Here is a 25,108-nt window from a genome sequence, read left to right on the forward strand (position 1 = left end):
TTAAAAAAAAAATAACACAAAAGAAGCTTTCCCTGAAGATAAAATATGGTTATATAAATTATGAAGCTTGGTTATATAAAATGGATGCTTAATTGCCAATGTGCGGGAAAAGTTGAGTGACTGAGAATCGATCTTCTTTGTGCTTTTTTCTTGTACGTGTTCGGTTTCCAAGTCTATATCAAACTTTGAAAGTTCAAAATAATAATAATAATAATTTCAAAACATAATTTTATTTCACTTTAAATACCTTTCCATCTTGTCTACTTTGAATTTTTTTTGTAAGGCATCTTCTTTATCTCTTGGTTTATTTCCAAAAAAATCTTTTTTTTTTTGGACTCCCTATCGTATCATGTCTTATTTTCATTATTTCAAACTTGTACCTCATCTTTCTTTATCTTTTGAGTAAGACATTTTTTTCTTTGTCTTTTTCCCACTTGCACTGGGTTATAGCCCCTTATAGCCTAAGCGTAGTTCCGCCACTTGTCACAAGAAAGATTAAATATCAAATCTTACATTCAGATCAACTATGTCAAAAGAAAGATTGAATGACTTAGTTTTTTTTTTTTTTTGGTTCGGAAAAATGGCTTAGTTATGTTATATAACATTGGATATATCCATTCAAAAAGACATGGTAGAAAAAACTTTGATTATGTAAAGTTAATTGATAGTTTGTATTTAAAAAAAATGTAAGATGGGTAATATTTAAGTGATGTTTTGATGCTTTTATAAAATTGTTATGTGGATTACATATTGTTTTTATTTTTTTTCAAGGTTAGAATTGTGACTTTGAATTCACACGTCTTGAAATCAGTATGTTTTAGAATGATCTGATAAAAAAAAAAAAATTTGACATTATTAATCACGAGATGTGCATGGTTAGGCATGATACCATACTTCAATTGGATTGCAAAGAAACATACACGCCCTGAAGATATTATAGATATAATATATTAAAATATTTGACGGGTTTTTAGGTCTAATAGTCCCTGAATTTTGACCCGATTCTCATTTTGGTTCATCAATTTCAAAATCGTTCCCGTGGTCCTTCAACTTCACTTTCATTAGGACAAATGGTCATGCCGTCAATTTTATTATCTTTTTTGTTAAATGCAAGGGCAAATAATATTTTTGTATATTTTTAATTTATGCACCCATTTTCTTCCTCTTCTCCCTTCATCGTTCATCCTTCTCATCCATTCCTATTTCTCAATTCGTAAAAATTATGCAACTATGTTACTCTCTCTTTTCAGTCACACCTATTGATTTCTCCTCTTTTTTTCCCTAATATATTTAAATTGAAGATGAAAAGTGATAATGGAATGGCTCAATATGGAGAGAGATTCCTCAGATCTTTAGGAGAGTGAGTGACGCCGGAAAATTTTCTCCCCCAAAACGCACTCCTCGACAGAAGTTGAACTCAACACAGTCTCTCTCAACCACACTATTTCTAAATTTTCAAAAATTTCCCAATACATAATAAAATTTGAAGGAAAAAAAAGGAAACAGATTCCTTAGATCTGATGTAGGACGTTGACTGTGGAATCCATGTGACAGGGAATTTTTTCTCCCAAGAGTGAAGCAATTTTTTAACCCTCAATAGTACACCATGTGCCATGCACGTGCTCAAATTTAACAGAAAAAGTTAACAAAACTAACGGCATGATCATTTGTCCTAATGGAACTAAATTTGAAGGACCACGAGAATGATTTTGGAAATTGAGGAACCAAAATGCGAATCGGGTAAAAGTTCAGAGGCCATTGAATCTAAAAACTCAATATTTGACCTTTTCCCTCAATATGTAAACAAAACCACTAACCCGATTAAGTGATGAAGAAAAATGAAAATGACTTAGGTCTTCTACTCTCTACCACTTCACTCAAAGTATTTCAATGGATTTTTTTTTAATTTTTTTTATAAACAAAAGGAAGATTGTATTCATAAATCACGTCAAATTGGAATGGAATCCTAAGATTCAATTGAACTTTAAGTTCAATTTGTATATTTGACTGTTGAGTATGCAGAGAAATTCAAGTAGGCTGCTGTAGTTTTGCTTTGATGTTGACGAATGCTCGAGGAATGTGGAGAAGAACTGATGACATTATCTTGTTTATTCATTAAAACGTATCCGAATTATTTTCATATCTTGTTTATCCATTAAAATGTATCTATCCGACTTATTATGAGATTTTGAGTTTTTTTATTAATGAAGTTTGAATTGATATAATTTATTTTTCTTGAATGTTATTAACTTTGCATGTTAAATGAGCACACAAGTAGAAGAAATTTGTTTTTTTATGGTAGAAAAGGGCCTTGATTCTTCTCTTTCGCCCTAGGCCCTAAAAAATTCAGGGCCAAAACTGATCAACAATACCTCACATTTAATTTTTCCTTTTCTAAAAAGCTGCAGTTAAATCAAATTTAAACCCTAATAGGGTTCACAAATTATTTTAGCAACCAAAAGATATATGAATCTTCAAGGGATGCTAGAGCGTTTTCCTCCACATGATGGTAATAGAAAAATTATGGTTCTTTTAAGGTAGAAGATAAGGAATATTATTTCTTCAAAGCATATTATTGTAATTTGCATGGACTGATACAATACAATAGTTAATAAAAGTTTTGGAAAAAAACATAGATGCATGAGGATATATGTCGGTTCCAGGCAGCAAAGTGGTCAATAAATATAATACAAATAACGTTATTTATATAATAATAATAATAAACAGTCCCATCTTTTCAAATACTCCAACCATAAGGATAATTAAAGATATTGAAATACTTAAAATAAAAAATTCACACTTCATAAGAAGGAACTAATTAACTAATTAGATTTCAGCGGCCACGCGCTTGTACAAGTGCGAATGAAGCCTTGGTGTAGGCACGGCTTGCAATGGGGTTGTCATGTAAGTGACAATCCCTGGATTTTCTGACATCTCAACTTCCTTTGAATTAACTCCTTCAGCTAGAGCCCAACTGAAATGGTGCAATAAATGCCCCAACATGGACGCTACCAAATTCACACTAAGTTGTGCTCCGGGGCATACTCGCCTGCCGGCTCCAAACGGAAGTAGTCTGAAATCATGCCCCTTCATGTCAACATCCTCCTCTAGGAACCTTTCTGGTCGGAACTCATGCGGGTCTTTCCAAACCGCCGGGTCACGCGCTACGGCCCAGACGTTTACATGAACACTTGCACCCTTGGGGATGTCGTATCCACCGATCTTGACATGGGAATTGGCTCGGTGGGGGAGCATTAGTGGCGTTGGAGGGTGCAACCGCAGCGCTTCCTTTGCTACACAATGGAGGTAAGGGAGGTTTGGGAAATCGTCTTCGGTCATGACCCGTTCGAACCCAATAACCCGGTCTAGCTCCTCTTGTGCCTTTTCTTGCACCCTAGGGTTCTTGATTAGCTCGGCCATAGCCCATTCAACTGTAATAGCTGTGGTGTCTGTACCCGCAGTAATCATGTCCTGCATGCACAAATATTATCAAACAAACATGATTATGTGCTTAGATTAGTTTAGTGGTTAAGATTTTTTTAAAACACCGATGCTAAATGTAAAAGGCTCCAGAAAATACTTACCCAGAGAAGTCCGATAACAGTGTCCTCACTAAGGTCATACTCGTCCTTCAATGTAAGCAATGCATCGACGAAATGTTGCTTGGCATCGCCAGTCTTGGTGCGAGCCTGTGTGTGCTCTTCCATGATTTCCCTAGTGAGCCGGTCTCTTCGAGCAAAATGTTGAACAAGGGCCTTTTCCTGTTGAGGGAACATCCAAACCAACCAGGGAATGTACTCGGTAATTGAAAGAGATCCCCCCATCTGCACTCCATTGGAAATAATTTCTTTGAATTCTCGGCCTTGCTCATCGATTTCATCCTCTGAGTTAGCATAACGTTTTCCAAATGCTAGCCTTGTTATGTTGTTGAATGCCACTGTTCCTAAATACTTCCTCACTAGCAAACTTTCCCCACTGCTTTCTGCTGCATTATGGTAATTAATTAAAGTAGATTAATAACAAAATGGTAATTAATTGGGATGAGCACGGTTGGAACATATAAACTCCTCTATATATATGCATGCATGAGTTGCCATAGTTATCAGCTGCAGAAACAGACTTCAAACAACACCAAATCATGGCAGTGAGATAACAAACATATATGCATGCATGAGTTGGAAACATATATAAATGCATACCATGATTGGTGCAGTCATTGAAAATGGATTCAACCATGGCAGTGACCTCATCTTCCCTAATGGGTCTGAGAGCTTCAATCCTCTTTGCAGAGAAAAGCTCAAGAGTGCACAACTTCCTGACCTTAACATAGTGGGGCCCATAGTCAGCCCAAATGAGGTCTTGACCGTCCCTGCTAAACATGGTGGTTGATCTATTCCTATGCCTGTCAGCCAGTTTCTGGTCATGCTCTTTGAGCACCTCCTTTGCCAATTCTGAGCTCGACACTACTACATTCAGTGTGTATCCAATCCACACTGAGATGATGGGCCCGTAAACCTGGGCCCACTCTGCGTAGCACCGGAACCTCACGGGCTTTATGTGGTAGAGGTTTCCGAGGACCGGCCACGGACGTGGACCTGGGGGAAGCTTGAATCTCAGCCGCTGGTAGAGCTTGTAAGCAAGGAAGATGAGGATGAGAAGTGATGAGATGGGAAGTAGTAGTCCAGAGAAAGCCATTTGTAATATTAGAAGAGGGGGTTCTTATCAAATAAGGTTATTGGAATGGAAAGAGCCTTTGTGTGTGTATATATATACACACAGACACTGTAATGTACACATGGGTTACCATAAAATGGGCCTCAGTCAATATGCAAACAAAACCACTAACCCGATTAAGTTATGAGGAAAAATGAAAATGACTGATCTTCTACTATCAATGACTTCACTCAATGTATTTATTTTTTAATTTTTTTATATATTTTTTTACAGACGAAGATTGCATTCATAAATCACGCTAGGCAACCTTCATCGATTTTTCTAAGAAGTTGAGTGATCAAGGAATTCGATAGCCCATAAACTTCAAATTTATTAGCAAACTTAATTGGACAACTGCTAATATCGTACTTATATTTGAAGTTTGAAAGTCATTAATAAAAGTACAATCAGTGTAAGCCCACAACTGTTTTAGAGAGGTTTGGTATGGAATTCATGGATGCGGTTGAACCAGTAATAAAGTACGATTGAATGGTGGGTGAATTATTTTCTGGAAGTAAATATACGGACAAACATTGGGGTCCAAAAACAGCCACGTTACACTGCTGTTATTAACTTTCCAAAAACTCTAGGGAGGTTGGGTTGCACAGGTGCTCATCTGCCCCCAAGGCAGATTTAGCTAAACACCAGGGGTGGAGCTACACTGGACCAGTGTGGTCACGGGCCTCCACTTAATTTTTTTATATTTTAAAAGTAATATACTGTTATGTATTTCTATATGTATATTATTTCAAATGCTTTATGTTTTGATATGTATCCACATGTGTTGTAGCGGACCTAGTAATGCACAAGTAAATATCTTTGTCTTTTTACTTTCATTTATTTTTATATTATTCAATTTACTTAAGTTTACAATGTAAATAAGGAAGTACCCCCTATTTGGATTCAAATCAAAATACTAGAAAATCAAATTCTCACCAAATCAAAATATGAAAAATCGGTTTTAGTGCAAAATACAATTTAGGCTAAAAATGATGACTCATTAAGGCCCCGTTTGGGATTGCTTTTCTTCGCCAAAAACCTGCTTCACTTTAGGGGGGTATATCCAATTCTAACTTTTAAAGACTTTTTTTAAGTGAGGGACTTTCCTAGAGTTGATAGATTCTTAATGACTTTTACATACTTTATAAAGTTAAAGTGACAAACTTTCATATACTTTTGTCATAGTGTTTTATAGACTTTTAAATACTTATTTTTATATTTATTTTACGAATATGATTTATCTTTTAATATGTTGAATTAACTAGTCGGCATACATGGAACTCCCAATTGTATTGGTAAAATGCATCCAATGCACCTTTTAAATTTTTATTTATCAAATCTAATCACATAGATAAGTAACATATTCTTATCAAATGAAATAAATAGTACTCAATCATCAATAATATTTCATAAACACTCACAAATCAATAGAACTGGTCATATTACAAGAGTCTATATTCCAGCAATTCTCCTAGCCCAATACGTGATCAAATTGAGAATATTATATGAAAAAATTATCCACCTAACGAATTATGGGTAAAGAAACAGTACCTAAATAATAAATTAATAGGTTTAGGGGCAAAAAATAATATAATAATATATTGTATGCAAACATAGCATATGAGAAAATCAACATAATAAAATATTTATATGCAAACATAGCTTTGTGATGACATATTGATAAGCCTTATGATGCAAGTATGAGGAAAAGAATAGAAGAAATATTCATCAATAGAGGGAAAGGAACGTGTGGATGAGAAGAGAAGAAAAACAAAATGGATTTTTTACTAACCTGGAGGAAGTGGAGACAAGATGGGATGCCAAAGTTGAAGAAAACATATCTATTTGCTTGCTGGTTTGATATAATGAGGGAGGAAAGAATTGGAGACGTTTTGTTTCTAGCTTCTCAACTTCCCAATACGATATAAAGTCTTGTGTAAATTACCAAGACTTTTGGTAGTAAGAATTAGCTTTAAAAGTATTGAAAAGTCATTTATTTAACAAAGTCTTTAAACGTCATTAACATTTTGGATACCTCAAAACTTTTAAATACTCTTTAAAACTTCCAATTGAATACAACTAAACTTTTAAAGACTATTTAAAAGTCACAATTGAATACCTTCAGACTTTTAAACTCAGTAAAAGTTAGAATTGGATACACCCCCCTAAAGTTAAGCAGTTTAAGGTGTTTGGTAAAAATAAAATAACCCGATGAGATTTTAAAAGTAGTGGCCTTTTGACAGCAGCTTTTAAAAGCAGGGTTTGGGTTGTTTTTCAAAGCTGCTTTCAAAAGAAGTAGAGATGAATCTTTAATGAATTTTTTTAATTCCCAAAATACCATCATTCATTTTAAAAAATGACACCACCTCCACTTCTTCATCCAACTCCACCACTTGCACCACCACATTCACTACCTGCACCGCCATCGCCACCGCCACCACCACATCCTCCTCCTCCTCATCCTTCGACACCACGACCACAACCACCATCTCCTCCATTTCCACCACCACCACCACTACCACAACAACCACCTCCTCCTCCTCCAAAACCTCCACATCCACCACCACCTCCAAAACCAACACCACCACCACCACCACCTCCACAACCACCATCCCCACCACCACTACCATAACCACCAACTCCACATTCATCACCACCACCACCTCCACTCCATCACTACCACATGATTAGTACATAACACTTTTAACATCATGTTTATTTTAGTCATTATTCACAGTTACAACAATTTTATATTAAAATTTACCAAATGGTTTTGACATTGCTTTTTGTACTAACAACACTTTAAAAATATTGTTTACCAAACATGGAATTGTTTTACTTTACAGCTAATTATTTTCAAAGCATAGCATAAGCAACTTTTTTTAAAAGTGACAGCAATCCCAAACTGGCCCTAAGTCAATATATACTTCATACCAAAATCGCATAAAATCAAGTTTTCTTATTCGATGTGTAAGGAATAAAAGCCGCCAAAAATTATCTTCAGAAAATGATTATTCTGAAAAACTATTTTTCATACTTAGTCAATATTTTTACATAAAACATTTTTTCATGTATGATATGAATGCATGAAGGGACCTAAGGTTTTTTTTAGTTTGTGAAATTTTGATTTTTTTTCTTTCTATTGGGTTTAATTTTGTGGGGGGGGGGGGGGGGGGGGGAGGTGGGGGGGAAGCTTTAAAGAAATTGCTACTATTTGTCTATCTCTTGTAATTTTTCTTGCTTAGAATGTATTTTTCTATCGAGGACAATTGTGATTGTAACCAATAAGCAATATAATTCTTGACATATGTGATATATATATATACACTATTTTTTGTATGTATTGTGGGTTTGAATTTTTGATTCTTTATAATTTGTAAGAGGCCCCCACACACATGAAATCCTGGCTTTGCCACTGGTAAACACATAGCTATTTTTCTTTGATCAACTTGTATCATTGATATAATTATTATTTCATACATTTTTATTATCTTTCTCTTAGATTCTTGCTATGTTTTTGAATGAGCTTAATCCATTTTTACTTGGTTTTGTGTTTTACTAGGTTTGAAGAGTAAAGATGGAAAAGCAAGAAAAATGAGCAATTTTGGGATTGAAATATAATGTGAAATCTTAGGAGCAGAATGTGCTGTGCAGATCAGACAAGTTACAGAATATACTGTAATTCCTTAGAGCAAATCAGATGTTGAGCCTTATATCGTTGGAAAGATATGGATGTCAGCTTTCTGTAGAATTTTGCGGTTTGTGATTTGGATGTGTGTGGAGAGAATTGTGGCCGTTTTAGTACAGACAGTTCGGGCAGAATATGTTCTGCTGGTTTTGCAAAATAATCCTTTTGAAGTCCAATTTATGTCAATTGCATTTGAAAAGTGTCTACAAGAATGTCGAGTTATTTTCTAAAGTCTGATCCTATATCTAGTAGGATTTTGGACGTCAACTCATCAAAAGACAATTGAAGCCAAACTAGGAAAGCATAGTTAACAAGTCAAAAGAGGATTTGTTCTTATTTATAGAAGACCAGAAATTAGGGTTCTCTTATGCTGGAGTTGAAGGAGAGTCAAAGAGTCGCTGCCATCGTCAAGTTCTCATGCATTGTCACAATTCATAAGTTTTATTTTATCTTTTCTAGTTTTTCAATTATGTTTTCTTTGAACATGAGTAACTAAATTATTCTCTAGGGCGAGGATGACGCTCGAGCATGGATAGTTATGATTTTTAATGTTATTTAATGGATTCTAAGTTTCTTTTAGATGAATGTTTAATCACTATTTTAATTGTTGCTATTTGTTTAAGTTCTTTGACTGATCACCTTAGGACTTTGCATCTAGTAAATTGGAAGATGAATTTGAGGCAAAACTCGCAATATAATTCAATTAGCTTCTTGTGATTAAGTGTGGTAAATTACATTATTGCGTGACGAAGAATAATGGTTTGCTTGTTCTCTCGTTTTCTAGAACGTAATGAATCCAACTTGTTAAATTTATGCCTTAACCAGGATAGATTGTAGGATTGGATATACGATCTTTGTCTGACCTAGAAAAGGATCTTACACTTAAGCAAAACTATGATCTGAGTGCCTGAAAAGGACTTAGATACGGGAATTATCATCTAAAGAATCAAAAGAATCTGTTGAATGCATTGAAATCTAACTTGGATTGCTTGTGGTTGATTCCGAAACCCTAAACCTTCATCATTGTTTTTCAACTTTAAAATTCAACCTTTTTATTCTCAATTGTTTTTATTAATTTCTTGTTTGTTTCATAAACTTTTACAACAACAATCTCTACAAATTCACTTGCATATTAGTTTGATTTAATTTAGTTATTTGAATATTAGATTAATTTGGAACCCTCGTGAGAACGATACTTGGACTTGTCAAATGTTATATTATATCATTTTTGTGCACTTGCAAGGACAGACCAGTCATCCCAGTGGTGCGTTTGGATGAGGGAAATAAACTTGGGATTTTAGCAAAACTCAGGATTTCTAAATTGACATGAACGAATTCCCGTGTTTGGATAAAAAAACATAGAAATTTAGAAATTCCGCGTAGGAAAAAACATGGAATTTGGAGATCATAAATCTCAACTTTAAATTCCGTGTTTTAAATTCGTCACCCAAACAAGAAACTTTACAAATTCTAGAACATTAATTTCCGTCATTTTAAATTCCGTCATTTATGAAATCCTTTGTACTTTTAAATTTCCTCATTCAAACTCTAGGAGATACTAAAAATGAAGTATGAAACATTAAACAACCAATTAATGCTTTTCAGTTTTTGACCCAAAAAAATAACGCTTTTCAATTTTTGAGGCAAAGAATTTAAATTATCAAGCTTGGTCATATAAAATGGATGCTTATAATTGCCAATGTTGAATTTTCTCGTCTTTTCAAGTTTAATTGGCAGGTTCCATCCCGTACATAAAATAATGATTTCGTGAATTTAAAGGACCATTTGTTAAAATAACCCATTATGTTATTATCCAAAAACCCTACGAGGTTGCTCATTTAGTTCCCAAGCCAACTTAGTACAGTCCTAAACACATATCTATCTTTTTTGGTGAATTTGTCATACTAAGAAATTTGAGAAATTAAGTACGAAAATATTCAACAAGCAATATATGCTTTGCAATGCAAATATTGAAAAAAATATATTTAAATTATCAAGTTTGATTAATTATGAAGAGGAATATTACATATGGCGTTTGCTAAAGGAAATCCATAAAATGGATGCTTTTTTTTTATTTTTATTTTTTCCAAATAAGCAGGAGAAATAAACAGTCCCATCATTTCGAGTAATTTTTGAGTGTTCCCGATACACCACGTGGTTGGTGTACCATCCAATAGACGGAAGACATATGGAATATGTCCAATGCAATCCGCCACATGTCATAAGAAGAAATGCAGTAAGTTGTATAATAATTCCACATGTTCTATGTTTATTGGATGGTACACCAAACACGTGGTGTACCTGGAACATTTAAAAATTATTACTACAACCATAGGAATAAATTTATTCTTTCAATAAAGATACTGAAATCCTTTCAGAAGAAACTAAAAGGTACATTACATATCTGCGGCAACACGCTTGTACAAATGCGAGGGGAGCCTTGGAGTAGGCACGGCTTGTAATGGTGTTCTCATATAAGTCACAAGCCCTGGAGTTTCCGACATGTCAATCTCCTTTGGATTCATCCCTTCAGCTGGAGCCCAACGGAAATGGTGCAATAGATGCCCCAACATGGACACCACCAAATTCACACTAAGTTGTGCTCCGGGGCATACTCGCCTGCCGGCTCCAAACGGAAGTAGCCTGAAATCATGCCCCTTCATGTCAACATCCTCCTCTAGGAACCTTTCTGGTCGGAACTCATGCGGGTCTTTCCAAACCGCCGGGTCACGCGCTACGGCCCACACGTTTACGTGAACACTCGCACCCTTGGGGATGTCGTAGCCACCGATCTTGACATGGGCATTAGCTCGGTGGGGGAGCATTAGAGGAGTTGGAGGGTGCAACCGCAACGCTTCCTTTGCTACACATTGCAGGTAAGGGAGTTTTGAGAAGTCGTTTTCGGTCATTACCCTTTCGAACCCAATGACCTGATCTAGCTCCCTTTGTGCCTTTTCTTGCACCCTCGGGTTCTTAATCAACTCAGCCATAGCCCATTCAACTGAAATAGCTGTGGTGTCTGTGCCCGCAATAATCATGTCCTGCATGCACAAATGGTATAACTAGGTTCAAATGTCGGATCCTTATATATATGTATAGTGTTTTCAGAAAGGTATACGCCCTCCAAGGTAGGAAGCTCGTAACTAAGAACATTAAAAAGGAAATATGAGTAGTTGGCAACAAGGTTAGAGTTGGAGGGTTTGTCCAAAACTTAGATTTGGGTTCACACACGCGATCTAACATGAAAATACTTCAATAAATTTTTTTTTTAATAATGAAGTGGTGCCATAAAACAATGAGCGTAATGAGCACAAGGAGCGTAGCAAACCAACTTTAGTTGGCACACAGTTATGAAAGTATGTATATACATATGAAAAGCGGCTCTCAAAAATTGGGGGCTCTATGCGTTGGCACCACCCCTATCTGGCAATGCTTAATTCTACCATATATGGTTGTATCCCACATAATAGGATAAATAACTCTTCTTTTTGAAATATCAAATTGAAAAGACTGCATGTATGCATTACTTACCCAAAGAAGTCCAATAATTGTGACTTCACTAAGGTCATACTTGTCCTTCAGTGTAAGCAATGCATCGACAAAATGCTGCTTGGCACCGCCACTCTTGGTGCGGGCCTGTGTGTGCTCCTCCATGATTGCCCTAGTGAGTCGGTCTCTTCGTGCCTCATGCTGAGCAAATGCCTCTTCCTCCAGCGGGAACATCCAACGCAGCCATGGAATGTGCTCGGCCATCGAAAGCGATGCACCGATCTTCACTCCATTAGAAACAACAGCTTTGAATTCTTGGCCTTGCTCATCCATTTCATCCTCTGAGTTAACAAAACGCTTTCCAAATGCTAGCCTTGTTATGTTGTTGAATGCCACTCTTCCTAAATACTTCTTCACTAGCAAACTTTCCCCATTTTTTTCTGCAATATGGTGATTAATTAAAGTTAATCACAAATATCATATGTAACATTAAATATAACAATAAATATGGTAATTCATGAAATTCAATACCAATCAATCAACCTGAAGTACTTCCTCTCAGAAAACTCAACTACGATTATAGATATGCGAGTGTAATATGAATTAATGAATGATGAAATAAACACGTGGTATAATATGAGTGAATTATATTGGTGTAGACAATTAAAAAAGTACAAACTGCAAATGACATTTGAAAAACTAGCATAGGCAAGCAATTTGGGAACATAAAATGCATACCATGAATGGCACAGTGTTTGAAAATGGACTGAACCATTGCAGTGACCTCATCTTCCCTAATGGGTCTGAGAGCTTCAATCCTCTTTGCAGAGAAAAGCTCAAGAGTGCACACCTTCCTGACCTTAACATAGTGGGGCCCATAGTTAGCCCAAATGAGGTCCTGCCCATCCTTGCTAAACTTGGCGCTTGATCTACTCCTTTGCCTATCAGCCAGTTTCTGGTCATGCTCTTTGAGCACCTCCTTTGCCAATTCGGAGCTCGACACTACAACGTTCAGTGTGGATCCAGTCCACACTGAGATGATGGGCCCGTAAACCTGGGCCCACTCAGCGTAGCACCGGAACCTCACAGGCTTTATGTGGTAGAGGTTTCCGACGACTGGCCACGTACGTGGGCCGGGCGGGAGCTTAAATCTCAGCCTTTGATAGAGGTTGTAAGCAAGGAAGATGAAGATGAGGAGGAGTAGTAGTCCAGAGAGAGCCATGCATGTGAAATGAGAAACACTGAGATAGAGAGTTTGGTGAAGTGATTTTGTTTTGAGTTGTGGATGTGTGGAGTAAGGAGAGACAGAGAGTCGAGAGAGAGAGAGAGAGGATGGGTGAGCAATTTAAAGGCAAGGGGAATGCAATTGGACGACGTGATATTTACTCAACTTAATTATGCAAATTGTACAATTATTGGTACGGACGACCTCAACTTGGACAAGACTGACCCTACAGTGTGGCCAGAAGAAGCATCGCCCACACACATTCTCAACCGTCATTAAAAGGAGACGTGTCAACCATCTCAACTACATGTCTACAAACAACCACCGATATCCTCCCCTGTCTGTCTATGAACAAGGGACTTCAGTTTAAGAGTTGACTGAAAAAAAAAAAAAAAGGAATGGATTCTCTTTTTATGGAACACAATTACCAATTATTTTTTTTAATTCTAAAATAAATTTAATTTTGTTAAAAAAAAGCTTATCGCAAGCACGAAAGCGCGTGCGGAGAGACTAGTGAGAAAAAAGGTATGAAACATTAAACAACCAATTAATGCTTTTTAGTTTCTCGTCTTTTCAAGTCTAATTGGCAGGGAACATTCTTTTTAAGTCTAATTGGCAGGGAACATTTCGTACATAAAATAATAATTTCGTGAACTTAATGGGGGTAATGATTTCCCCACTCTCTTTTTATCCACCCACTTACACTCCTTTTAAGTTATAAAACAAAGTGTAAGTGGATAAAATTGGAGTGGGGAAATCACCACTCTTTAAAAGACCATTTGTTTAAATAACCCATTATGTTATTATCTAAAAACCCTATGAGGTTGTTACTATCCCAAGCCAACTTAATACAGTCCTAAACACATATCTAATCTTTTTTGGGAGCTTTTGTAATATACCCAAAATAGGAGCTGAAATTATAAAAAAACCCAACATGGAATGCACTTTAGAAACATACCCAAAAACCATTTACTACATACAAAATGAGTGTTGAATTTCCTATAAATTACATGACTGCCACTGACTAACTTAAAAGAAGCCCAATACAAAAAACACAAAAAAAAACCCAAAACAAGCCCAACCCAGATTTTTTTTTTAAAACAAACTTAAGTATTAAAAAAAAACACGAAAACCAAGGGCATGTCTCCACGACCCTTCCTTTTCCACCAAATCTGTACAAACCATGTCATTGTTAATACCATGTCATAGAAGTACATTGTTAATACCATGTCATACAGGTACATTGTTAATACCATTTCATAGAAAAACATTGCTAATACCATTTCATACAAAAAGAAAAAACATTGTTAATACCATTTCATACCAAAAAAAACATTGTTAATACCATTTCATACAAAAAAACATTGTTAATACCATTTCATACATAAAAACATTGTTAATACCATTTCATACATAAAAACATTGTTAATACCATTTCATACAAAAAATACTGTTAATAACATTTCATACAAAAAACCCAAAAAAGCCCAGCAAGACATCTGATATCCTTTGCAAAAACCACCTCCAATTGTCTGCAGTTTCACCAGGTACAATCGCAAAGGCAAAAGGAAATACATCTACAAGAAAAAAAGTACACTGTTAATACTGTGTCATAGAATTATATTCCTAGTAAAAATCACATCCTGCATATCATAAACTTCAAGTGCACAGCTATATATAGAGAAAAATATAAAGCATGCTTTGTTATTGAAAATCTGTTAATACTATCTCATAGAAGTACACTGTTAATACTATGTCATAGAAATCAATTCAGTTGCAGGGTATGAACAGTATAACAACTGTTCATACCACTTACTGGAAGTTAACAACTACATCATTTCATTTGCATAATAGGTACAATAAAAGTTTACAACTTCATACCACTCAAAATCAACTACATCATTTCATTTGCATAATTGATTGATCATTCATCACTCCACATACCATAAACATTGAATCGGAGTGGCTCCCACACATACTTCTCATGATCATTGTGCTTGGTTGTAACAATGACCTTATCTGCAACAAGATAAGCACCAGCAGCCAAGGCTTCCATTAATTCCTTGGTGCCACCCTTGCAATGGTACCAAGGTTGTTCACCAAATCTAACAACAAGAAATAAGAACAAAATAATTAAGCACAATAGAATAATTGGAACAACACAGATAACAATCATAAGCACAAAGCGCATAACTGATAAGGTGAAATAGTATATAGAATTTGAATAGTCTGCTATTTCACTACAAACTACAAGGATAATATGAAACCATTCACTCTCCGCGTCAAAATTTCAATAGATATATGCTGAACCAATAAGAGAATAACATAGATTTTCTAAATTGAACTAAGAAATCCATATTCATATTCATAATTCGAATGACCACCAAAGATTTAAGACACTATGGTCAGATATAATATATGCTGACTTAAATAAGGGGAATATATATCGATAGAGAAAGAGACGGAGAAAGTATGCGTATATGATAATGCAAATTACATCATTGCTATGTCAGCTTCTCAGTTATGACAAACGTTTGTTGTAGAAATGGAAGACTATGAAATATGAAACTAGCATATGTGTGAAATATGGAGATAATCAAGCAGAGCAAACATATCCTCAACCAGTTAGAAAATTAGGAATAGTAAGGTTCAAGCCATCACATACAAGGCACCACAAACGGAAAGGTAATATTGTGTTTGTAAGTACATTGAGAGAACAAGTCAGACAATATGAAAGCCCTCTAGTGGAATATATATATAAATGTAAAATTCAAACTTCCAGGATATCATACCGAAAATAGTCAATTTGATCATCCAAGAAATTAATATAGGTCTTTGCAGTCATCAAATAAGTTCATGTGTATAACAGATTCTAGAAACTTATTGCTTCAAATGAGAAATTGTTTTGGTTTCAAAACGCAGAAAACAATTCCTTATAGCTAAATCTTACAGCCAGAGATAGAGAAAAAGAGATAGAGAAATTGTTTTTATATATCCATTTTCCACATTTAAACCAAAGATAGAGAAAAAGAGAAAACACAAGCTGTAACCTCCGTTACCACCACCGCTGCTTCCACAAGACTGGGCCTCGTTGATGGTGATGTTACGACCGTCGAGGTTCTGGTCGTTCATGCCTTCGATCGCGTCCCTCATGGCCTTCTCGTTGCTGAAGGTGATGAAGCCGAAGCTGAAGCCCCTGGATCTCCCGGTCTCACGGTCATTGATGATCTGGAAACACAAAAAGAAACCAAATCTAATCAGATCCGTCCATCAAAACCAAAACGCCGGAGTATAATCAAACAAATACCCAATAATAAACAAAAATGAAAAGGAATCGATCGATCTTCAATCTTTGGGAGAGAAAGATCAAGTAACATAGAGAAACAGAAGATCAAGTCGCAGAGAGAGAACCTGCGTCAAACGGCCCTTCAATGATCTCACCGAACGGAGAAAAGGCCCTCTCCAGCACATCATTGTCGGTGGTCCAGGCGAGCCTTCAAACGAAGCTTAGAATGATGAGGTTGAACAAAAACTGAGCTGGAAGAACAAAAATTGAAAATTGGGGTTGAAGATGAAGATGAGAGACTGGAGGTCGTGAAATGAGTTCTGATCTGGTGTTGATTAGAACTCCTATTTTATGTTAAAAGGGTAATAAAAGTATTTCATCTTAATAATTAAATTAAAAAAATATACAGCTGTCGATTTTTTGGGTTTATTTTGGGTGTGTTTATATACATTAAATAGTATAGGGTATTTTTATAGTTTTATGTCTAGGAATGGGTATTTCACTAAATTTCTAATCTTTTTTTGGTGAATTTTTCATACTAAGAAATTTGAAAAATTAAGTATGGAAATATTCAACAAGCAATATATGCTTGGCAGTGCAAATATTGAAGAAAAAAAAATTTAATTATCAAGTTTGATTAATGCTGAAGAGGAATATTACATATGGCGTTTGCTAAAGGAAATCCACAAAATGGATGCTTTTTTTTTTTTTTTTTTTTTTTTCAAATAAGCAGGAGAAATAAACAGTCCCATCATTTCAATTACTACAACCATAGGAATAAATTTATTCTTTCAATATTCTTTCAATAAAGATACTAAAATCCTTTCAGAAGAAACTAAAAGGTGCATTACATATCTGCAGCAACACGCTTGTACAAATGTGAGGGGAGCCTTGGAGTAGGCACGGCTTGTAATGGTGTTCTCATATAAGTCACAAGCCCTGGATTTTCCGACATGTCAATCTCCTTTGGATTCATCCCTTCAGCTGGAGCCCAACGGAAATGGTGCAATAGATGGCCCAACATGGACACCACCAAATTCACACTAAGTTGTGCTCCCGGGCATACACGCCTGCCGGCTCCAAACGGAAGTAGTCTGAAATCATGCCCCTTCATGTCAACATCCTCCTCTAGGAACCTTTCTGGTCGGAACTCATGCGGGTCCTTCCAAACCGCCGGGTCGCGCTACGGCCCACACGTTTACGTGAACACTCGCACCCTTGGGGATGTCGTAGCCACCGATCTTGACATGGGCATTAGCTCGGTGGGGGAGCATTAGAGGAGTTGGAGGGTGCAACCGCAACGCTTCCTTTGCTACACATTGCAGGTAAGGGAGATTTGAGAAGTCGTTTTCGGTCATTACCCGTTTGAACCCGATGACCCGATCTAGCTCCTCTTGTGCCTTTTCTTGCACCCTCGGGTTCTTAATCAACTCAGCCATAGCCTATTCAACTGAAATAGCTGTGGTGTCTGTGCCCGCAGTAATCATGTCCTGCATGCACAAATGGTATAACTAGGTTAAAATGTCGGATCCTTAAATATATGTATAGTGTTTTCAGAAAGGTATACGCCCTCCAAGGTAGGAAGCTCGTAACTAAGAACATTAAAAAGGAAATATGAGTAGTTGGCAACAAAGGTTAGAATTTGAGGGTTTGTGCAAAATTTAGATTGGGGTCACACACGCGATCTAACATGAAAATACTTCAATAAAAAAAAGTTTTATATATAATGAAGTGGTGCCATAAAACAATGAGCGTAATGAGCACAAGGAGCGTAGCAAACCAACTTTAGTGGGCACACAGTTATGAAAGTATGTATATACATATGAAAAGCGGCTCTTAGGGGCCTTGTGCGGTGGCACCACCTCTATCTGGCAATGCTTAATTCTATCATATATGGTTGTATCCCACATAATAGGATAAATAACTCTTCTTTTTGAAATATCAAATTGAAAAGACTGCGGCATTACTTACCCAAAGAAGTCCAATAATTGTGTCTTCACTAAGGTCATACATGTCCTTTAATGTAAGCAATGCATCGACAAAATGCTGCTTGGCACCGCCACTCTTGGTGCGAGCTGATGGGCATATTTTATATTATATATTTAGCCCCATTCTTAGTATATTTTGGTTGATATTTTGGAAGAATTTTGATGCTTTGAATTGTATTCTCAATATAGGACTTTCGACTTTCTCTGGAGCAAAACATAATCAAAGGGATGAATTTTGGAGTAATTCCAGTTGGAGGACGTTCGTGAGTCACTTAGCTTGATCGAATAAAAATTTCAGACTTTTCTACCAAGCGGTTATTTTCTAACGATAAAATAAAGGAGCAGTGTGCAGTGCTGGAAAGTGACGTTTTGGACTTTTATGGCATTTTTGGAGCCCGAGATGACCTTTGATGGATTCGTGGCCTTCTGGAGAAGTGTTCAGAACGTTTTTATCTTTAAAACAAGCTATCTTGGGCCGGATTTGGAGTAGATTTGAGGCCAAAACGTGGCTGGGTAGTTTAAATGCAGATTCTCCTAATCCAATTTGGATTTTATATCCTATGATTATTTTATTTTAACTGAGTTTCCTTGTGGGGATGGGGCAGCTACGTTTTAGGAAGTATTTAAGTTCTTTTTCACAACAAATTTAGACCTCTCTTTTGGCTTTTGAACGCGACTTTTGCTAGGGTGAGGCCACGAGCCTTAGCAAGAATATGTAGTTTCTGTCCAATTTGCTTATGATTATATGCATGCAGGTTTTCGAATTATTCATCACTGGGTTAAACTATCTAAGTGTCTTGATGCTTGATCACCATTAGGATGTTTAGAAAAGTAATTTGATGCAGTTTTGGTCGAAGGTCAGTCCCTGAAATTGACGAAGGCTTCTTGTGATTAATATGTGCAAGTGTTGCATTCCTAAAAGGACACAAATTAATGTGCAAACAACCAATTAAAAATACCCGCAAGTGCACGAATCTAATGAAGTAAAGATTATGTAAGTACGGGGTCGATCCCACGAAGAACTTGTCGGCTTCCTATAAGTTCTAGTTTGAGTACGTAAAGAACACTAATTTAACACACCACAAATGCACAAATGCAAATTGGAAACTAAAAATGAGTAAAGAAATGTAAAAGAAATGAAACAACAAAAGAAACCAAAGAAAAACAGAAACAACACTTTCTATCACCCTTTTATCACCTATTTATCACATGTGAACAGTGCCATGAACAGTGCGGTGAACAGTGACGACCGGTCATGAACAGTGACGACCGGTCGTTTTTGGGCAGATTCATGTGCGACCGGTCGCCTGAACAGTGACGATCGGTCGTTTTTGGGCAGATTCGTTTATCTGTTTTTCCAGTTTCGACCTCTGTCCAGTGTTTTGCCTATAACTTTCCAACCGTTTATCCAAATTTCACGTTCTTTATACGGTTGGATTCAGTACACAAAAACGAAGAACACAACGCGGACCAAAAGTCCAAAACAGTTACGAAAATAAACAAAATGTTGTAAACAAGACACACAACGTATCAAACACACAACTCACACACACATTGGGGGGGGGGGGGTTTGGTTTGGTTCAAGTGACCTATTTCTATTGCATGAAAGTAAATGAACTTTGAATTTAAATGAGAATAGCAGAGATGAATTATCACAATGTGAAATAAAAATGTAACAAACACTAGGGTTTCGGAATCCACCCTAAACAATTCTACTCAAGTTCATGAATACTCAAGTGATGAACTCTAAACGTGTTGTTGAAGATGTTCGCAATCAAGACCAGTACGAGTGGCTCAAGATGCATTGATTCTCTCTAATGTACGTAAAGTGCAGTACGAGTGCTACAATACTTGTGCCTTCCCTATAATCGAATCTAGGTGTGCTTAGTACTTTGATTCAATTACAAGAAAAACCCATTAAGTTCAAAGAGAATATGAACATCACAAGAATCCTAATAGCATGGTGTTTACATTAGGTATTCAAGAAACCAATTCACATGGATGATTCTTACTTCACCCATTTATTTCTTAGGATAACATGAAGATACACATAATCCCAACAACCTCAAGAAACATGCTTTCAAAGGTGATCAATCAAAAAAAGAACATACATCAAGGATAGATTAATTTGGTGAATTGGAATTCATCAACAATATCTAGAAATTCATACACTCAAGCATCAAAACAATAAGGTTTTCATGTTTAGGGCTTCAACCTAAGCCCTAGCTAAATAAGAAGTTACATTGAGACTAAGAAATTACAAGAAACAAATAAAATGAAAGAAACTAAGAACAAAGAGGAGAAAGAGAATGCATCTTCAACCCCTTGGATCCTTGCCTCAAGGCTCCCCAAGGTTCTCTCTAATTGTTATGCCATTCTTCCCTCCCCTTGGTTGCTCCTTGCTCTCCTCCTTCTTACTCTCTAGCTCTCAAAATCTCTGCCAAGTTTGGAATTATAGAATGAATTGCTTTCCCACGTTCAAAAGCCTCTCATACTTCAGATTGCACTCACCTTTCCCTTGCCCATCAATTTACAGCTCACACTTTGAATATAAAATTCATTCTTTCCTCCAAAGCCTTCACCCATTGTCCCCTTGCCATGATGAAGCTTTGTCCTTGAAAATATGCTCTTTGCCTCAGAAAATATCTCTTTCACTAAGGTAAATTCTTGTTACCAAGTGTTATGGTAACAAGAAGAATCAAGTGACACATTGGAGGTAAAAGCTGGACTACTTCGGATTTCTAGAGCTGTGGTAACATGCTGGATTGGTTGGATAGGCAATACTTGTCCAATGGAGCTCAAATTTGGATATGTTGTAGTTAACATCCATTGGAACAAGTTTCATGCAGATCTTCACCTCATCCGAGCACCAGAGCATGTTGATCCCAGGCCAAGAAGTTGACCTACGAAAATGAACAAAAACAGAATTTATAACCAATAATGCACTTTTAGTTCATTTTCATTATAACCAAGGTAAAATCTAAGAAAACACAAAAAGGAAGTAAAAAGCTATAAAATGTCAAGAATTAACTCAAAATAATAGGTGAATAACATGAAAAATCATGTGTAAAAATGAACCGAACAGCAAGTTCACTTAGGATGAATACCACGTCTTAAGGGTTGCATGGTTTTTCAAAAGGTTCCACAGAACTTAATGAGTCAAGTATGTTTAGATTTGATCTGAATACCATAGACGGATTGCATGTGTGATATACGCTCTATGTTGGGGGTCCAAGTAGGCATATATTAGGAATACCTAACCTTTGAAATATGCATGTATAGGTCATAAGTAATTGGGAGAACTATATAGAATTGTTAAGGTGACGGCGGATCCCTAGTGCTTTCTTAATTTCATTTCTAAAAACACAACTGTTTCTCTTGCCCTTAGTTTTAAGCATGCATATTGCCTTATTTTTATTAGTTAAATTCGTTTTAATTTAAGGTCTTCAAATCAAACATCTCAAATTTCTCTTTTACAATAATTAATTAGAATTTGGTTTGATACGAGTTATTTAATAATCCCTGCGGAGAAGAACCTTGCGAGAATCATTTATACTACAATAACCTTGTCATTCTTGCAAGTTTTGTAGGAGTTTTAACCCTGTTTGCGCAGGTACTAAAAAGCCTATCACGAGTCTGTGTGTGCTCCTCCATGATTGCCCTAGTGAGTCGGTCTCTTCGTGCCCCATGCTGAGCAAACGCCTCTTCCTCCAGCGGGAACATCCAACGCAGCCATGGAATGTGCTCGGCCATCGAAAGCGATGCACCGATCTTCACTCCATTAGAAACAACAGCTTTGAATTCTTGGCCTTGCTCATCCATTTCATCCTCTGAGTTAACAAAACGCTTTCCGAATGCTAGCCTTGTTATGTTGTGGAATGCCACTCTTCCCAAGTACTTCTTCACTAGCAAACTTTCCCCCTTTTTTTTTTTTCTGTAATATGGTGATTAATTAAAGTTAATCAAAAATTCACAATTAACATATTTAACTACACATTAAATATGCAAACTAATAAAGTAGTATTGAATCCAATCATATGTAACAATAAATATGGTAATTCATGAAAGTCAATACCAATCAATCAACCTGAAGTACTTCCTCTCAGAAAACTCAATTACGATTATAGATATGCGAGTGTAATATGAATTAATGATCTCCAACATCCATCTCTCTCCTCCATTCCTGTTTCTCAGTTCGTAAAAGTTATGCAACTCCGTTACTCTCCCTCTCTTCAGTCACTCCTTCATCACCTATTGATTTTTCCGTTTTTTCCCCCTAATATATTTAAATTGAAGATGAAAAAGTGATAATGGAATGGCTCAATATGGAGAGAGATTCCTCATATCTTTAGGGGGGGGGGGGGGGGGGAGAGAGAGAGAGAGAGAGAGAGAGTGATGCTGGAAAGTTTTCTCCCCTAAAATGCACTCCTCGACACAACCTGAACTCAACACAATCTCTCTCAACCACACTATTTCTAAATTTTCAAAAATTTCCCAATACATAATAAAATTTGAAGAAGAAAAAAACGAAACAGATTCCTCAGATCTGATGTAGGATCCTGACTGTGGAATCCATGTGTTAGGGAAGTTTTTCTCCTAGGAGTGAAGAAATTTTCGATTTTGACCCTCAACAGTACACCATGTGCCATGCACATGCCCAAATTTAACAAAAAAAAGTTATCAAAACTAACGGCATGACCATTTGTCCTAACGAAACTAAAGTTGAAGGACCACGAGAACGATTTTGGAAATTGATGAACCAAAATGCGAATCGGGTCAAAGTTTATGGACCATTGGACTTAAAAACCCAATATTTAACCTTTTCCCTGAATATGTAAACAAAACCACTAACCCGATTAAGTGATGAAGAAAAATGAAAACGACTTAGATCTTCTACTCTCTACCACTTCACTCAATGTATTTCAATGAATTTTTTATTTTTTATTATAAACAAAAGGAAGATTGAATTCATAAATCACGTCATATTGGAATGGAATCCTTAGATTCAATTGAAATTTAAGTTCAATTTGTATATTTGACTTACATTTAAAACTAAACTACACAAACTGAAGACATAAAAAATAAAGATGAATATTTAGAAAAAATAATGACCTCATTTTCAATCCAAGATTTTTTGGGTTCATGAGATCTTGATCTTGCTCATTTCTAAATAATAATAATAATAATTCATCTTATTTGCTTATATAAGTTTAACTAAGCTTGCATGAAGGGATGGGCTAATATTTGTGGGAATAAGGGGAGTTTATTAAAATTTGAGTGATAAAGGCCCATAAACTTTAAATTTATTAGCAAATTTAATTGGACAACTGGTAATATCATACTTATATTTGAAGTTTGAAATTCATTAATAAAGTTCAATCAGTGTAAGCCCACAACTGTTTTAGAGAGGTTTGGTATGGAATTCATGGATGCACCATTAGGTATGAATGAATAGTGGTTGAATTATTTTCTGGAAGTAGATATACCTACAAACAATGGGGTCCAAAAACAGCCACGTTACACTGCTGTTATTAACTGATTATATCCAAAAACTCTAGGGAGGTTGGGTTGCACACGTGCTCATCTGCCCCCAAGCCAGATATTTTTTTGAGAGAATAGCGATAGGATTTTATTGATAGGAAGGGTAACTAGTACAAAAATCAGGCAATGTCATCGTGAATTAGGTGAGTTTCTCTACACATACGGGCTCGAACGTCAATCTAACTGCAAGCAGGAGCAAGAACCCAAGCCAGATTTAGGTAAACCCATAGCTATTTTTCTTTGATGAACTTGTGTCATCCTAGGAGATATGAGAAATAAAGTATGAAACATTAAACAACCAATTAATGCTTTTCAGTTTCTCGTCTTTTCAAGTCTAATTGGCAGGGAACATTCTTTTCAAGTCTAATTGGCAGGGAACATTCCGTACATAAAATAATAATTTCATGAATTAAAAGGGGTAATGGTTTTCCCACTCCCTTTTTATCCACTTACACTCTTTTTTTAGTTATAAAATAAAGTGTAAGTGGATAAAATTAGAGTGGGAAATCATCACTCTTTAGAGCATCTCCAGCATTGGCATCAAACCGGGCAGGAGGCCCCCAGGTCAAGCCCAGCATGCCTCCAGCACGAGAGAAGAAGCCTGAGCAAGCCCTGGGTCCCACCAACCTGGGCAAGCCCACAGACAAATCCTGCCTGGGCTTCAGGCCGAAGGCGTTGACGTCAGCGTGATGTTATGCTGACGTCAGCCTTATCTTAGCCTTCATGGGTGGACATGCTCTTAAAGGACCATTTGTTAAAATAACCCATTATGTTATTATCTAAAAACCCTACGAGCAGTGGCGGATCTACAGAGGCGCAAGGAGGTGCAGCTGCACCTCCCCTCGCCGGAAAATCACTTTGAGAAGCTGGAAATGCCCCTCTGCTACTGCCCACCAGTTGTTCCATTATTTGCTCCAAAGAAGCTCCAGGCAGCAGCTCCTTTGCGCAGGCTGCAGCGCTCAGGGCGGCTTGGCTTCTTTTTTTTTAAGTGATATGTCCAAAACGCATAGTTTTGGTCCAAGTGAAAAAATAATAATAATAATTAAAAAAAAAGGGCCACCACTACTCACACCGGCCAACTCCCCAACCACATTCCTTTTTTCTCAATCCTCCTTTGCCTCCATCATCCATTAGCTTCTCTTTGTGCTTTTTTCATTATCATTGACTATCTCTCACTC

At 36.5% G+C, this 25,108-nt stretch overlaps 3 protein-coding genes and 1 pseudogene across 5 annotated transcripts; all 4 read right to left on the minus strand.

Moving 5' to 3' along the window:
* Positions 1–2,688: 2,688 nt before the first annotated feature.
* On the minus strand, positions 2,689–4,722 carry LOC110765626 (cytochrome P450 98A2-like). Of its 2 annotated transcripts, none has more exons than XM_021968793.2 (3): positions 4,200–4,722; positions 3,585–3,982; positions 2,689–3,471 (listed from the first exon to the last, which is right to left on the minus strand). In XM_021968793.2, the coding sequence occupies exons 1-3, from the start codon at positions 4,693–4,695 to the stop codon at positions 2,827–2,829; spliced, it is 1,539 nt and encodes a 512-aa protein (XP_021824485.1). In that variant the 5' UTR covers positions 4,696–4,722; the 3' UTR covers positions 2,689–2,826. The 2 variants fall into 2 exon arrangements, with proteins under 2 accessions (XP_021824485.1, XP_021824484.1); XM_021968792.2 differs by having other exon boundaries at positions 3,585–3,985.
* A 2,448-nt stretch (positions 4,723–7,170) lies between these two features.
* LOC110765705 (putative glycine-rich RNA-binding protein 1) lies at positions 7,171–17,153 on the minus strand. Its single transcript, XM_088249867.1, has 4 exons — positions 17,146–17,153; positions 16,538–16,609; positions 16,166–16,368; positions 7,171–7,376 (listed from the first exon to the last, which is right to left on the minus strand). Exons 1-4 carry the CDS (start codon positions 17,151–17,153, stop codon positions 7,171–7,173), a joined length of 489 nt encoding a protein of 162 aa, XP_088105993.1.
* Positions 10,372–13,240, minus strand: LOC110765629 (cytochrome P450 98A2-like). Its single transcript, XM_088247378.1, has 3 exons — positions 12,629–13,240; positions 11,933–12,330; positions 10,372–11,442 (listed from the first exon to the last, which is right to left on the minus strand). Exons 1-3 carry the CDS (start codon positions 13,110–13,112, stop codon positions 10,798–10,800), a joined length of 1,527 nt encoding a protein of 508 aa, XP_088103504.1. The 5' UTR covers positions 13,113–13,240; the 3' UTR covers positions 10,372–10,797.
* On the minus strand, positions 17,021–24,836 carry LOC110765706 (cytochrome P450 98A2-like; annotated as a pseudogene). Its single transcript, XR_015834325.1, has 4 exons — positions 24,718–24,836; positions 22,022–22,323; positions 18,373–18,476; positions 17,021–17,891 (listed from the first exon to the last, which is right to left on the minus strand). The product of XR_015834325.1 is annotated as a cytochrome P450 98A2-like (transcript).
* Between the last annotated feature and the right edge of the window lie 272 nt (positions 24,837–25,108).

This window comes from Prunus avium, chromosome 1, assembly GCF_965620075.1.
Source record: "Prunus avium chromosome 1, drPruAviu1.hap1.1, whole genome shotgun sequence".
Classification (NCBI taxonomy): Eukaryota; Viridiplantae; Streptophyta; class Magnoliopsida; order Rosales; family Rosaceae; genus Prunus; species Prunus avium.